Below are 16,642 nucleotides of genomic sequence, written 5' to 3'. Positions count from 1 at the left end.
CTCTATCCAAAAAGGAGAAAGATTACTTAGCAGAAGAGATTGCTACCCCTACCACTACCACCTGCAAAGGCTATATATAAGTTGTGACAAATGTGAGTACACTAGTAGAGAGTACATCTTTGCCATTTTGCCTATCATGATTAAGAACCTATTCAGCTAGAATAATGAAATTGATTCTATGTGATAAAATGGGATCTGGTTGATTGTCATGCCAATTCATAACATTTTATTTCTGTTGTCTCTGCTATCTCAAATCTAGTTGTTGCATTTAATAATCCTTCTTCTCGGATAATTTTTAGTAAATAAAAATAAATTTACAGAAAGTCATGATGGATATGGTTTCCAGCCAACTTGTTCTTAGGGTCAGGTTTGGCAAATATACCCCCTGTGTGTTTCATGCTTCCTTTTCTCTGCTCACTCCTTAGCTGTAAGTGACCCTCAAGGATCTTTTATAAACTCTTTTCTCTTTCTATATACTTTGCCCAGGCAACGTTAGCCATACTCTTGGCTTTATTTTCCCTCCAAATTCTTTCTTCTGCCATAACTCTCCATACTTCCAGCCTTTCGTTTACAACTTTCTTATTAACATTTACACTTGAAATTCCACCTTTCTATTTAAATGAGTGTGTTCAAAACCAAACTTACTAAACATCTCTGTCTACAAACTAATTTCTTTTATACAGCCCCATCTACCAGTTACCCAGGATTGAAACCTAGAATCACTCTTTGCTGTCTGTCAAGCACTGAGACCCACCAATTCTCCTTCCTAAATGTCTGAGGGTATTATCTCATCTGCTTTATCCTTCCTGACATTATCTTTTATTCATTCACTCATTAAAGGCTTACCATATTCTAGCACTGTGCTAAGGGCTATTGACACACAGAGAAGGTGAGAACCAATAAATAGGCAATGTCTAAAGCACTGTGGTCATTGACCTATCAGAAGTCAAGGTGGTGGATGTGCAGAAGTTTGAAGGCCTTAATGAAAGACTCCTCCTGTCTTGGTTCAACCCATGTCTTGCAGAGACATCTGCAAAAGCCACCAACTTCACATCCACTCTGCTCTTTGCCCTGTTGCCTGAGCTTTTTTCTCCAAAGTTTGAATTAGATAGTGTCATTCTTCTGCCTGAAATCCTTCCACAGCTCCTCATTGCAGCAGGACATGAACCAAACTTCTTGAACCTACTTACAAAACCTTCAAACCCAGTTTTTTTTTCTTTCTCCATAGCACTCTTGTATACAACATAGTTATTAACTTCACAATCCATGAAATAGGAAAGGAAAGAATAAAAATCAGAATGTCCACTCTGTCTTAAAAATTTACCATCAGTATCATTTTCAACCAACCCTTTTACTCCTTTGCCAATCAATGCAGTGAATGGAATGGATCATTTTCCTAATAATTGCTGTTCACATTTGGCATAACTATTTCAAATGTCAAGACACTAAGTAGTTTTGGTGAACACAGATAATTAGTGTGTGATTATTTATTGTCCTGTTATACTCCCAGATGCTCCATAAAAGTATGTGGGATATAATAGCCATGCAGCAGGCCACCAGAAACAAGTCTTTAGGTCTTGCTCTTAGGAACATTGAGTCCATCTTTATAGATGACTGTGATCTCAGAGAAAATCAAAGCCCAAAGGTAGTTTAAAAACTACATGATTTTTGGAAGGAAATTACGTAAAGTTCAGTGTGGCTTGAGGGAGATAAGAAAGGATAGGCACAGGGTGTAGATTATGGGAGACTTGTACCGAGGAACCCAGACTTTCTTTGTAAGTAGTGAGGAGCCCAGATAAATCCATAAGCAGAGGAGTCGCCAATCAGATTTCTTTAAAATAAAGATCCAATATAGAGGATGGGTATAGAGGATGAGTCTAAGATGAGAATTTAATGAATGGTTTTTAAAGGTGACCACAACCAAGGACAGATTAATGGCTGTGTCTCTGCTAACTCTGTGTATTTGTATGTGTTTTTTTTAGTGACAGTGCTGGCCATCTTTCATGAACTGCATGTTGACCCCGACTTGTACACCCTCTTGTTCGGAGAGAGTGTATTGAATGATGCAGTGGCCATAGTCCTTACATAGTAAGTACCAAATTTAGTCAATGTTTCTTTGACCATGTGAAATATGCTTCCACTTGGTGATGATTCCTAGTGACTTTAATAGTATCTTTTGTCTTATTTCCTAGAGATATAGGCAATTGCTAGCTTTTGAGGATTTGTTACCACAGAAAATCCCCAATAGTGGGTACAATTCATTAGGCACCTAATTTCTAATACTATTAATGTGTTTCATGTTTCCAGCTTATTAAAAGATAATACCTAGAGGGTAATATATTTTTTTCTAGGTGTATATATTTAGCCGATTCACTTAGGGTTCCTAAAATGCACATAAATGAGCTTTCTTCATTTCAAATCAATATTATTTAAATTTTTTTTTCTTATACAAATTATTTTCCAGATAATAGACTAATAGAAACTGTTATATTTATAGTAAGTTTGTCAAACTGGAGATAAAACTTGAGAGTTAGAATACTCTTTTTATTTCTCAATGCAAATATAATACATTACAGGAACACACACATCTTTAAATCACCACGTGACAAGTGAAACTGATGGAATTTCGACTAAGAGCTAATGTAATTTTTCCTTGGTCCTGGAAGAATTTTCTTTTTGAGATGAAAACTGGTGCTCTTTTCTCACTTTACCTTTAGACACTTACCATTTATTTATATTTAATAAGTGCCACTTTGGTGGCTTTCACTATGTCAGAGGTCTCTTTGGTTTTAGATTAAGAACAACATTTTGGACAACCGTCAAATACCCCAAAGGTATCTATCTGATAATTAAATGTGACAATAAGATTCCTTCAGGGTGTTAAATACTTCAAATGCATTTGAAAATGTATTGAGAAGTAACAAAGAGTTTTTAAAAGTCAGCTCTCACATAGATGAGTAGAAAACAATGGAGAAGCTCTCCTTTTCCAGCCAGCTGACATTTCTCAAAGCTGCAGCTCCAGAATTGCCATGAATTCAACGACTTTCAAGCAAGAGTCTCTAAATAAATTTACACTTCACCTGGCCACTGAGAAGTCCTTTCCTGAACTAAAGGAAAATATCAGTGAATGCAAATTAAAAGCAAAAGCGACAGCAGATTCACAAATGCTAAAGGATGCTTTTAAAGAAACATCGAGAACAATTAATTAGGACATCAGGAATCCCTGTCCAAGAAGTCCACATGCAGTTATTACTGGAAGTGCCTTTTCTACTCTACCCATGCATGATCTCTTCCTTCCTAGGCAGGAGTATTTACTATAGTAGCCAAAATCTTATGCTCCCTAGCTTTAGCAATTCAGGTATTGTGTAGAGTGACCCTAATGAGGCCCACCTTTAAAATAAAGGTAATCTTAAATTAGGAATACTTAACACACACACACACACACACACACACACACACACACACACACACACACACACACAAAACATCTTCTGCCTGGTGCATTTGAACCCTAACAGGGCCTCCAATTATCTCTGCTGAGTGGACAAACCCATGCTGTCCAGGGTCTGGACTGTGTCCACCAGTTTGTCTGGTGCTGAACATTTCCTCCACCCTGCTCATGTCTTGTACTCCACTTTTCTTGCTTTCTCACTTGCACATGTGATGATCTCTTTTTATGTATCTATTTACACACACACATTTTCTTTCCTTTTACTGCTCCATTCTTTCCTTTCATCCCTCTCTTTCATCTGTTTTGTACTTTCCTTAGAAAAAAACTACAAAATAATTTAAATATTTTCTATGAGTTTCAGACTAGCAGTTAAAATATTTGTCTCTCCACTTTTTTCTTCTTTCACATGAAACCACAAATAGCGCCCTGCCACCACTGTCTGGCTGATACCTTCATGCCTTTACACACACAATGTTTGTTCCTCCCAGCTTCTGTTTCTACCTCATCAAGTCTATCACCACTTACTTCTGTCTCCTTTTTTAGGACTCATTAGCCCATGTACTGAGGCCCTATTTCACCATGCACTGTAACTTCATCAATTCCTTTCCAGCACAAAAATGCAATCTTGGGTTTACAGGTGTATTTGCCTTTCTAGATAGTAACTTTTTGAAGACAAAGTCTATGTACTTGACATGAATCTTAAAAGAACAAATAAAATCTCTTTTGTGTTTTCCATTTTTTAGCTCCATGTTTGTGGAAGTTTTTTGTTTATAGTTTAGTTTAGTTTGGTTTAGTTTAATTGTTTAGTTTAGTTTAGTTTAGGAATAGTGATAAAGCTTTTTTTGTGCCATGGAAAAGAAAAGTTATACATTTTGATATGAATTCAAATACAATAAAAAACCCAAATCAGTTGCCACTATGGCCCTTGGACATGCTCCCAGAGCTCCTTTGGAATAGTCCCACACTTTTATTTACCACCCTATTTTCCATTAGCAAACCTCCTTGTTTAAAAACTATCCTGTTCAGTTTGAGTATTTTTAAAATTTTAAATGTTAGTATGCTCTGATTTTCAGACAATTATTTATAATTGAATTTGATGGCCACAACTCTGGTACACAGTGGCAGGTGATGGGTGGTACCTGTATGTCTTAAAATGATCCAGAATTGTTCATCTTAAAATAATAGTACCTTTACTTAACATAAGAATTTTGAAATTAGCTTGTCTCTGATTCACACTGTCATTTAAAGTATATAAAGAATATCACGTGCAAAAATATGCATATTAGTTCATGAATGAACAAATTCTATGTGATGGATTTGCATTTCTAAAAACTGTTTAATAGGCTAGGAAGAAAAGCAGATATACTGAAGAGGTCTTAAGGATCTGTGGTTTGAACTCTGAACAAAGACATTATTACTTTCAAAGGCAGCATGATAGAGTAAGAAGAGTCCTATTTTTAAGTTGAAAGAGCTCATGTCAGGATTGCATGAATTAACTGTGCAATCATTACAGTGAACAGGATACCAACCCAAACTGGGTAAACAAAAAGGAAATCTGTGTTGGCCGATGTAACTGACAAGCAGAAATAGAAATGTCTTGAGAGGGTCTGATGAAATGAACTAGACTCTTTCTTTCCTCACTCAGCTTCTTCAGAATTGGCTCCCTCACCTAGTAACCAGATGGCTACCATCACATCATTCAGGAGAGAATAGAGCAAGAATCTCTGTCTCACTATGCCCAGCCCAAATCTCAGTACACTTTATAGATTCTGATGCTGTTCCAGACCTACTTAGAACTGATCACTGTGGCCAGGGAAATGTGCTGCTCAGGTCTAAGTCATGCACTTCATGAGTTTAAAGGTGTAATCAGTTTTACTTGGAAGCATATGAACTAAGACTAAGGGACAGAGTAATAACACCACAAAAAAGAGAAAAGTGAATGGATGCTGGACAGAAACAAAACCAAACAAAACTTAGAAGATGACTACAGTGATTTCATTTAGCATAAACTTTTTGTGCTTGTTTCCTTATCTGTAAAATGAAAGAATAGTTGTTCTATGTACATTATGAAATTATTCCAAGCAGTAATAAGACAATATAGTTGTAAAGGCCCATAATCCATAATATATATAGTCTAAGTAATCTATGCTTTATAAATATAATTCATATAATCCTTTAGATTGAAACTTTTATTCTACTTATATAGATCTCTCTGATTTTATTAAAATTACTAAAATTAGACCTGCTTTGACTAAAACATTCCTTCATAAACATGTCATTTTATGATCCAAGGAATATAGAGAATAATCATTTTTACATGTGATTTTCCCCACTAGGAAAGGACCACTTAGTTAACTCATACTGTCTAAAGTTGATAAATCAAGAAATAGAGGTGGAAGTATATTATTGAAAGTTTTAAAGGTACTAACAATAAAACTGATATTTCTCATAGAATTTAAGAGAAGGAGGAGAGAAGAAAAGGAAGTTAATTAAAATACCACATCTTGCATAGTAAGAAATCAGTATCTACTGTGTGGAACTGGTAAATAGAGAAATGGAAATGTATGTGTACTATTTAGAGTCATCATAGGGCAACCATTGGAAGAAATAAAAACATAAATGGTTAAAAGGAGATGCTTTTCTATATAGGACTATAATTTTTGGAAAGGGAAAAAGATAATTTAACATTTTGTTTTATATCCTTCATTACTGTCTGAATATTCGTATATGTTTGAATTTTATTTACTTAAAATATTCATCTTCAGATGATCAAGATATTAGAAGCAGAAACTATAAAAGAAAAGCTAATTTATTTATTAGCTATAGAGTCAAGCAGTCCTAGCAGGCAGAACTACCACGAATAAAACTAAACAATGAAGGATAAACCAAGAAAAAGCAGTTTCAATACACATATTGACAAGTTAATTGTCTTTATAATATACATGATAAATTATTAATCTCCTCAATACACTAATGTGCTGCTAGTTATGTTACCTTAGCTAAAGCACTTAATCTCTCTGTGCCTCAGATGCCTCATTTATAAAATAAGAATGGTAAATAGCACTTACCTCATTAGATAGGATTAAACATAAAACACCTAGAACAGGGCCTGACTCATAATACTCAATAAATGTTAGATATTAGCTGCTGATATTATTCCTGTTATCAAAGATCAAAAAGAAAAACTAAGCATGATAGAAAATGGACAAAGCCTCTAAGTAGGGAAAGAACAAGGAAGAAACATAAACACTCAGTAACTCTGCTAAATAAAATCAGCTTCACTAGTAATGAAATAAAACAAACCAACAATGGAGCATCATTTTTGCTTAACAAATTCTCAGACAGAATATATTTGACATAAGTCAGTTTGTGGAAATATAAATTCTCCCACATTACTAGTGAAAGAAAAAAGTGACAAAACTTTTACAAAGGCAATTTGGCAATATTTGTTGAGTCATTAGAATTTGTAAATCTATTAATCCATCTATTTAATTTCTAGAAATTTATCCAAAAAAGTAATTAGGGCATCTGCAATAATTTTTCCATTGAGGTGAGCAAGAAGTTGTACATAAGTTACCAGTTGGCTGAGTAAATTATAATGTATTAATATCATGTAATTCTATACAGTCATTTGAAAAATATAGAAAATGTATTGATATGAGAAGATATTAACAATATATTTTTAAAGAAAATAAGAAATATTTAAAATGGTGTATGCAATAAGATCTATTTTGGTTTTAAAATTTTTGCCAAATTTGTGTGTATGTTATTATAACATATTATAAATATAATTTACATATAAATATATAATCAAAATGCTGAGTAGAATCAGAGGTGATTTTTATTTTCTTCTTTTGGCTTGTATATATTTATTAGAAATTGATTAAACTACTTATGATCAACTCTGGTCCAAAGAATCTCCTATTAACATACTTGATAATTGGTAATCTTCATTTAAATACAGACTCCACATAAGTTTAAAGCTGAAATTTAATTTTTAATCCTTGAAAGAGAAGAAAGAGGATGAGCATTTTCGGCTATTTATTTGCAGAACAGAAATATTGCCTGTATTGTACTAAAACATCTACTTGTGAAATAATTCCACAGTGTGCAAAATACCTCCAGATTTTCTTAGAGATAAAATAATATCCTCATTAAACAGTCAGCTCTTGGATGACAATAAATGCATACTAGGTGCTTTTATTACTTATTAAACGAATGCTTATAAAAAATTTAAATGTTAATCGTTAAAACAGAAGAAATGTGGCACGAATTTTTTCATTTTAAATAAGGATGTTGTGTTGCTTAGAGGTTCTTACTAGAAAATGTCATTTAAAGTGTGATACTGGTGAATGGTTTGCACGTATAGTGAATGACATTTTGAAAGACCACATGAATCTTAAGGGAAATTTAACATGGAAGTTAATGGGATGGCTATGAGACTCAAAGAATCATGCCACTAAGAGGAAATGAGATATCATCCAGCCACTCAACAAAAATGTACTGAGAACCCATGTGTGCCTGATGTTACACTGCACACTGGTGGTGATACAGATGGATGAGTACAGTGACCCATCCCTACTCTCAGCAACTCTTTCTTGAAATAGGCAAACAATAGCTATAACTTGATTTAATATGTGCAGCAAAAGCTTGCTCTAAAAATCATCTCAAAATATAGCTGGGTTATTAACATATATCACTGAGGAAATCCTATTATTTCTCTTGGTTCCATCCTTTCTTAATAGATTGCAAGCTCCTTGAAGGAAAGTTATACCTTTCTTCATTCCCTACGACATGCAGCTAATTATTCAGAAGGTTCTCAAATAATTACTGAATTTGAGTTAATCCACCCTTTCAAATACAGGTGGGGATATTTTATTAATCCTCCTACTAAAATGTATTCCGGAGGATGAATGTTTGATATTCTTCAATTGCTTCTTCCCAATATTTAAAAGCCTTAGTTATCCTCATTAGCTCTACTTCTTCTCCCATTTGACCCATAGTTGTAAACATCAAGGTGATGATTTTGTTGAGAATAAATGTACTTTTACCACAATCAGAGAGTATATTCCTCGCAAATCTGCTTAACTTAAAAATAAGTTTCTTGTATCTTGACACATCTTTCTGAACTTAATCCCTTTGATATTTTCCTTGGAAACTGATAATAAGTATGAAACATATTTATTTTGATGCCTGTTTTGAGACTGCTGTGATTTTTTTTTTTTTTTTTTAGCTTATGACCCTTTTTACTTAAGGACTCCTTGTCCTGTCAATTACAAGCCAACTGACTTTTTGGACACCAGGTGGCATCACTCAGTAGGAGTAGGAAGGTGTCCTGGCCTCTATAAGCAGCAGCTGGGAGATAGATCAGCTGACCTCCAGCCCAGTGTTTTCTGCCCACACCCCTGCCTGCTGCTGCAGCCCTGTGTGTCTTTTTCTCATTTCTCCTGATATCTGGTTCCTGTTTCCTGCCTATGACTCTGGCATCTCCCCTACTCTAGTTCTTAATGTCCTTGTTCAGATTACTGAGAATCGACCTTGGCTTTATCCTGTGTCTGTCCCTCATCTCCCAGATTAGATCTGACATTCACTCATTGCTTCTCTGGAACTCAGCCCCATGACTTAGAACTTGCTTGGCTCTTTGTCAAGACATGCACTGACCTACTAAAAATAAATTAATGAAAGAAATCCAGGTTGATGGTTTCTTATCTCAATTCCATTGTACTTTATTGATATATAAGTCAGATGTAAGTGACAGAAACCCAATTCAAATTAGCTTAAGCCAAGGAAATTCTTTGGCCTATTTAACAGATGTTGGGCTGACTCTGGGCATGAACTCAGAGACTGTCTATATTTTTTTGGCCCTGATTCCCTTTGAGTGCTGGCCTCGTTCTTTCCTAGTGCAGATAGATAACTTACTCATCAAAGCAGGAGAGGGTGACTAAAGGCATCTCCAGGTTTATATTGTTCTAGCTCAATATAACACTTAATTTTCCCAATATTCATATATCAACCACAAATAAGAACTCCTATTGGGTCTACTTGTGTCAAACAATCACCTCTAAGTCAATCACATAGTACTTCTAGGACATTAAACATAATGATTGGCGCGATCTGGATAACATCACCATCTTTGTGGTTAGTGGCATGGAATCTATCATTAAAAGAAGGTGGTTAGAAAACGAGTATAATGGGCATCCCAAAACAACAACTACCACATTTCACAATAATAGAACATTCGGAACATGGTAGATTGAAATGAAGCACATAGACCCTAGGCCATTACAAGATCAAACGAATGCTTTATATAATAAGGCAAAAAATTAGTTTCTAAATATAGAATCGATTTTGAAGAAGAGAAAGGGGAACTTCCTAGGTAGGAGAAACAAGAGAGAAATCATGGCAAGAGCGAGAAGCTACCCATGTCAGTAGCCACATGATTTTGTACAGGATACTAACCCACTGGTTTTGGAGCTAGAGTTTCATTTCCATATGGAAATTAGAGCCACGTCTGTAGGCTCTCTTATGGTAATAGAACTTAAGCAAAGGTCTTTGGGTGAAGCCTGGAGTCACAAAGTGCTCCCTCAGTTACGCAGACTTTGTTCATCATCCTATATAATGATGAGGAAATCTTGTCATTTTTCTGGAATTCAAATCAAAACCCTTGACCTGAGCAACTATGATATAGGAAATGCAAGCTAATAAATTAAGACAAAATTTCTAAGAATTGTTAAAGGACCTGCCCCAGCCTCATTTTCCTTTTTTTATTTCCAAATATGCCTGAGTGCTCTGAAGTGCTACATTCTTAACCTAGGTACATGGAAAACCCACATTAAAAAACAACCCTTCCTGAAAGTGAGTTCAAGTAAAAATTACAGGCCACAAAAGGGAATAACATTATTATGAAGAAAAGGCAGGAGATAAACAAAGAAGTAAATCAGAAGAAAAAGCACCTTAAGGCAATAAAAATTATTAAAATCTGAGATAAGCTATAAAATGAGCATGTTAAAAATGACTAAAGGGATAAATGGAGGATCAGTAAAAAGTTAAGAAAAATAGTGACATAAAAAACAAAAGAATGTTTCAAAAATGAAAAATATAGATATATAGATAAATATATTAAATCCAGCTGCGCAACTGGAAGGTAAAGTGGCAAATGACCCAAAACACAGAAGAGATTAAAAAAAAAAATGAAAGGCTGGTTAAGAGAATACATCAGTAAGAATTTCAAAAGGAGAAACCAAAGAGAATTGATTTGTGGCAATAACTGAAAAGTAATGGATGATAATTTTCCAGAATTGAAGAGAAAAATTGAAATATCATATTATATCCAAAAGTAGATAAATTAAACTAATCTGCATCCGAATACACCATAGTGGAATGTGAGATTACCAAAGACAAAGTGTAAATCTTAAAAGCAACTAGAGAAGAATAATGGATTACTTACTATGAAAAACAATTTGCGTGGCAGCAGTTTTCTCATTAGCAATAATAGCTGCCAGAGGACAATGGAATAATATGTTCAAAGTCAAGGGAAAATAACCTACAACCAAGGTTCTAAATTCAACTAAAATACCATTTAAGGGTAATAATTAACTAAAGACACTTTTAGATATGAGTTTATCATTCATAAATAATCAATGATAGAAATAGGAAATGATTTGGAAAGAGGTGGGAGATAAGGAGTGGTGGGTAAAGAAAATGGAGAAACAATCTTAAATCTAATAGAATGACTCAAAATAATAATTATGATGATTAATGGGGACGAATAAAATAAGATAGAACCAAGCACTCTATAATCCACTACAGTATTTATGGATAGTGGGCATTGAATTGTGTAGAGAGAAAGATGATGTTGTATAAAGTGAAAACATAGCAGAGCTGTTTATTAAAGCAGTTCAATTTTCACTCAAGTATCCATGTTCATCAAAATAAGCAAAAGAGTTTGACAGCAGATAATTCTTTTCAATTTGGATTAAAAATGTTAAAAATGATTTATACCTGCTATGAAACTCTAGATGATCTTTAATAATTTCAGACTGTGCAAAAGATTCCTATACATTAGGAAGCTGGTAATGTACTTTCCCTGAGAGCCCTCTACTTTTCTCTCCAAGATTCTAGGCTCCCTCCTTTGTACATCTAGTATCCCAAGTTGTGAACTTGTCATGTTCTTTCTAGATGCTGATTCTCATCTTCTCTTTGTCTTCCTCATTTCTTTTACTTTATTCTGATTGCCTCATGTTTCACATCATCAGATTTATGATCCATACTAGGAATCCCCCTGTTCAGTTCTTTCCAATTACTGGAAACAGGCTACCTCCATGGGTGAAAAGTAGAGGACATTTTCTGCCACACCAGTTGTTGATATGCTGTGTAATTAGATGCTCTGGAAATTCTTTATGTGCACGAGTGACTGTGAATCGATGCTCTCGGCAACAAACCAGTTCAAAAGAGTTGGAAGAGGTAATTCTGTCTTCAGCCATCCATACATTTTCACTAAATCGTAGTAGCTCCTTATTCATTTTAGCTCCCTGTTTAAATTTTGGCTCCTTAACTGAAGGGCTTGACCCACGATAATAGCCATATACAAAGAGAGTTATTTGCACTAAGCAATGTATAGATGAAGTAGAGGTGAAAACCAACGTGCTGATATAATTAACACCAAGAAATTACTTACCCAAGGACCAGAATATCCACTTTGGCATAATCGGCTTATTTTCTTTCTATAATCAAATTACTCAGATAGCTGAATCATAATCCACGTCCATTTATTAATTCACCACAGGAAATTACTATCAATGGAATTTCAAGTACCCCAAAGGTTGTATGATAAAAGTGGTCTTTTCTGTTAGGTAGATCTGCATATAAAGATGAAGAATATCCAGAGAGTCATATGGTGAGTTTGGGGAGAGGGTAGACTAATGAACTGGATGTGTATCTGCATCCTCCATGCAAAAGGTATTATTTTTTCCTGTGGGACTTGAAATTTTGAAGCACTTGCAATCACCTCTTGAATCCATACCAACGTTTGGGATAATTTAAAACTACTCAGCTGTTTAGGATAACTAAATCTTGCTTTCTCTCCACCAAAGTTGGGATGGTCACTTACAGTTATTCCTCCTGATTCTTTCATGTCTAAACAATCCTTCTTATTGATACATTGCACTTTTGTCACTATACATGTGTCAGTTGTCTCTATCTAATGGCCTTTAATATCTGGTGGAAGGGATCAATAGTGATCCCTTCACCTTCTTTGTGTTGTAATCATGGCATACATTCACAAGACAGTGGCCTGATGGCAGAGTATAGGTTGTAACTAGATATCAGGGCCATCTGTGAAAAGACATCTATGAGAAGACCCAATCACAACTTTGGCCTCACATGAGGTAAGATTACAAAAGTTGTCAAACTGGCTTTTATTACTGATGTGATCTAAAATACTACATGCTAAGCTTTTCTGGAGGATGTAAAAAACTCCTTTTAGAGATGAATAAAACTATGGTTCTCACCTTGAGGGGGCAGGCACATCTAAAAAGGCAAAAATATTAATAGTTTTAGGTGCTCTGGGTTAAGAATTTTTGTCTTAAGGCATATTTTCTTTCTAATGCACTTAAGCCTGACTTCTCCTTCTGAACAACCATGACCATGTCTTTTATTTCAGGTGATCAATTCTTATTCCCCCCCACCCCTAAAAAAAAAATTTCCAGAGAACAGGGGTCCAAGTCAATATGAAATCAAACTATTGATCTAAATTTAAAGTTCCCTCTTTGCCTGGAGTATATGTAATCTTTTCATGTTACTTGGACTCTGTAATGAATTCACATGACAGGCTTATTGCAGGTTTTATGTGGGATCTGCCTTATTGGGCCATGTAATGCTGAGGGAAACTAATTAAAACTTTGGGAAGAAGTAGCTGTTCATCTATAGAGGGTGAACTTAGGGCCCATTTTTCAGAGCCTGACTATAAGGCTTGACACCCTTTCCAACTATTGGATAATAATTGAACTATATTTGAATGCCCTGCTCCTGCAATAATAGCTTTAAAATATCAGTTGTTTATGGGAAAGAAGTGGGAACTCTTATTAATTTTCCTATCCCTGGGGTTGTCAAATACATTGTGGGTTTTTTTGTTTTTGTTTGTTTGTTTGTTTGTTTGTTTGTTTGCTTTTTATTGCCTGAATGACAAGCAGTATGGAAGGGAAAAGGAAGAAATCCTTTCACCATTTAGTTTGTTATAAATGGGTTAACAGCAAGAGTTTCTCATTTCAAAAGACAGTAAAATCAATGCCAGTGGATTCTTATATGAAAAGAAACACATAAAACTCAAGCCACACACTTGTTGGTATTATCCTGTAGTATCAGAATCATACTGGTGTTTCATCTAATAAAGGTGCTTAATTCAAATTGAACATATGAAAATCAAATTCTGAATCCTGGGTCAAATAGCTTATTTCCAGGATAACAGTTAAATGGCCAAATTTGATCTATTGCCATGCTATATCTGATGCCATTAAATTAAATTCTAACCTTAATATGTTTGCAGGTTTATTCTTTGTTAACTTTATCTCCATCCCCATTCTCACTTGCCTACTTTACTTTTATGCATATAAGAATATCTTCTAAGTGGAGTTAATTATTAATTATGTGACAATCATTTAGATTTTCAGACATTGTCTATTGTCATATTGGTCTGCCTTTAGTCACTTCATTAGCATTTTATAACACAATATGAAAAGTAGAAAATATATATACATGTATGCATTTAATTTTCTTTCTACTAATAATTCTGGTAAAAGTTTTGTTGGAATAATTTTAATCTTAGGACATACCTCATATGTGGGTAGTGAGTTTTACATCTCTGATGAGAAGTGAAGGCTGGGTTTGGAGTCTAGATTCAGACTCTATCATTTTTCAGCTTTATACTATTGAACAAGTCAGTCAGCCTCTTCAGGTGTGCTTTCTAATTTCGTGAAGATGTCAGCTTTAGTATATATTTCTATCCTCATTTTAAAAAATAAAAATCTCTTGCGATTTTAGAAATGAGATTACACTGATGATATAGATTATGAAAACAGATAAGAGCGACATTATGTGGGAAAAAAAACTTCAGAAAACCTGAGCTCCAACAATTACTTATTAAAATAGATCTAAAAGACTATTATGTCTCTAAAGTAGGAATGCATTGAAATTTGAAAAGTAAAATTATAGAGATTTAAAATATAAAAATCAAAATAAATATTTATTTTTATACTTAATACTTAATAGATGAGCTGATATGATTGTCTACATAAAAATAGAGGTGATGCTAATGGTAAAATATAAGAGAACCCAGAAATCTGGCTGGACAAATGATTGACACACAAAAAATACAATAGCTTTCATAGACTTCAGCTACAATTGAGGAGAAAACGTAATGAGAAGTCTATGTGGTTCACAATAGCTTTATATATATAATAGAGATCAACTCTGGCTGCTTTCTGGACCTAGTCAGGAAAAAGAATGCTGAAATAAAGTCTAAAACCTCATAACAGGAAAGCTGCAGAGCTGGGGTCCAAAGTCCGCAAGGATACAGCGATCTCCAGGAGCTCAACAGGAGTTATTGCCGCTGAAAAAACATATGCTGTGACTTATGGCAAAGGAACTCTTGTTCTTGGTGGCCTTTACTCTCCAACCCTGCCAGAAATCCCTCAGCAATCACAGAGCTATCGAAACTGACAATGACCACATACATCGATAGCAAGACCATTCTTTATTTATGCTCAGTCGAGTTCTGCAAATAGAGAAATTGGCTTTCTTGTGGAGCTGGGGAGTGGGCACTTTAATGAAGAAAATGAATAACATCAACTACCAACTGGAAAGCAGAGAAACATGGCAGAGTGAGATGTTCTCAGATCTCTCCCCTTGAAACAACAATAAACTGAACGTCTAAAACTCAACAAAAAATACCCAAACTGCACACCAGCACATCTCAATATGGGATCTGTACATAAGAACTACCATAGGTCAGAATCCCAGATGTCAGGCGGTGGACTGTGAGAAATAAAGAAGCTGCCTCCCTCAGTCCCTTGATCTCCTTGAAGGAGGAGGGGGAGGGGTGAAGATGCAGCAACTTCCCTGACCAGCCTGCCTGGAAGTGTAGCAGGGCCCAGTCATCAGGGCAGAAAGCAGAGAAGCAGGATGGGACAACAGAGATAAAATGATTGATTTTTACTGGCCCCAGCTGCAAAACCAAGACTGAGCTGCAGCCCCCAACCCCCAACCCAAAGGGTCTCTCTCCTCATACCTTCCAATACTAAAAACCATTGAGCTGCAGGAGAATCTGAGCAAAAGCTGCCAAGACTGAAGCTACCTCTCCCTGCCTCTGGAGCTCCCTGCAGGAGGAGGAGGAGGAGAGAATGTTCAGTGACTTCCCCGAATAGCCCTGTGCTGGGACTCATGGAGCCAGCAGCAGGCATAGTCATTAGCGCAGAAAGCAGAGAAGCAGAATGGGACTGCAGAGAAATAACAGTTGATTTTTACTGGCTTGGTTGCAAAACCAAGGCTGGGAAGCAGCCTCCAACTCCCAACCCAGAGGACCCCTCCCACCATACCCTCCGAGACTGAACACCATGGAGCCCAGGGGAATCTGAGCAAATGGTAATGAAACTGTTGTTAACACTGACAGAGACTGAAACTGAGAGTAGCAAGTGTGATTAAATATCTTCAAGAAAATAAAAAAGACATGTAGGATTTATATAAAGCAGGGATCCAAGAGGCTTAGACGCCACCTACTGAAAATCAAAAGAAAAGCGCCTTCTTTGTAGCAGGCTAAAGAGACCTTTCTTTATATAATAAATCTGGAAAAACAACAGAATACACTTCCGTTAATGCCCAGGTGGAGAAATAGTCCATTAAACACCATGAACAACCAAGGTGACAAGACATCTCAAAAAGAAAGAGAAAAATCTCCCGAAAATAAGCTTACAGGCATAGAAATATGCAACTTAAATGACAGAGAATTCAGGATGGTACTTCTGAAAAAATTCAATGATATTCAAAACAACTCAAATTAACAATTTCAGAAATTGAAAAAACACCTAGATGAGCAGAGCAAGGATATTGGAACCCTCAAAAGGAACCGAATAGAACTTCTGGAGATGAAGAATACACTGCAAGAGTTGAAAGATGAAATTGCAAGCTTGGGAAATAGAG

The 16,642-nt window shown here is 35.4% G+C and overlaps 1 protein-coding gene across 1 annotated transcript in view; it reads left to right on the top strand.

Moving 5' to 3' along the window:
• SLC9A9 (solute carrier family 9 member A9) overlaps positions 1–16,642 on the top strand; it is a 507,404-nt gene that overhangs the window by 162,744 nt on the left and 328,018 nt on the right. Inside the window, exon 6 of the mRNA XM_016165975.2 lies at positions 1,983–2,088. Coding sequence (XP_016021461.2) covers positions 1,983–2,088 — 106 coding nt within the window. The remainder of the gene's footprint in view (positions 1–1,982; positions 2,089–16,642) is intronic.

The sequence above is a fragment of the Rousettus aegyptiacus genome, unplaced genomic scaffold (genome assembly GCF_014176215.1).
Source record: "Rousettus aegyptiacus isolate mRouAeg1 unplaced genomic scaffold, mRouAeg1.p scaffold_m13_p_4, whole genome shotgun sequence".
In the NCBI taxonomy this organism is placed as follows: domain Eukaryota; kingdom Metazoa; phylum Chordata; class Mammalia; order Chiroptera; family Pteropodidae; genus Rousettus; species Rousettus aegyptiacus.
This window is presented reverse-complemented; position numbering and strand designations above follow the sequence as displayed.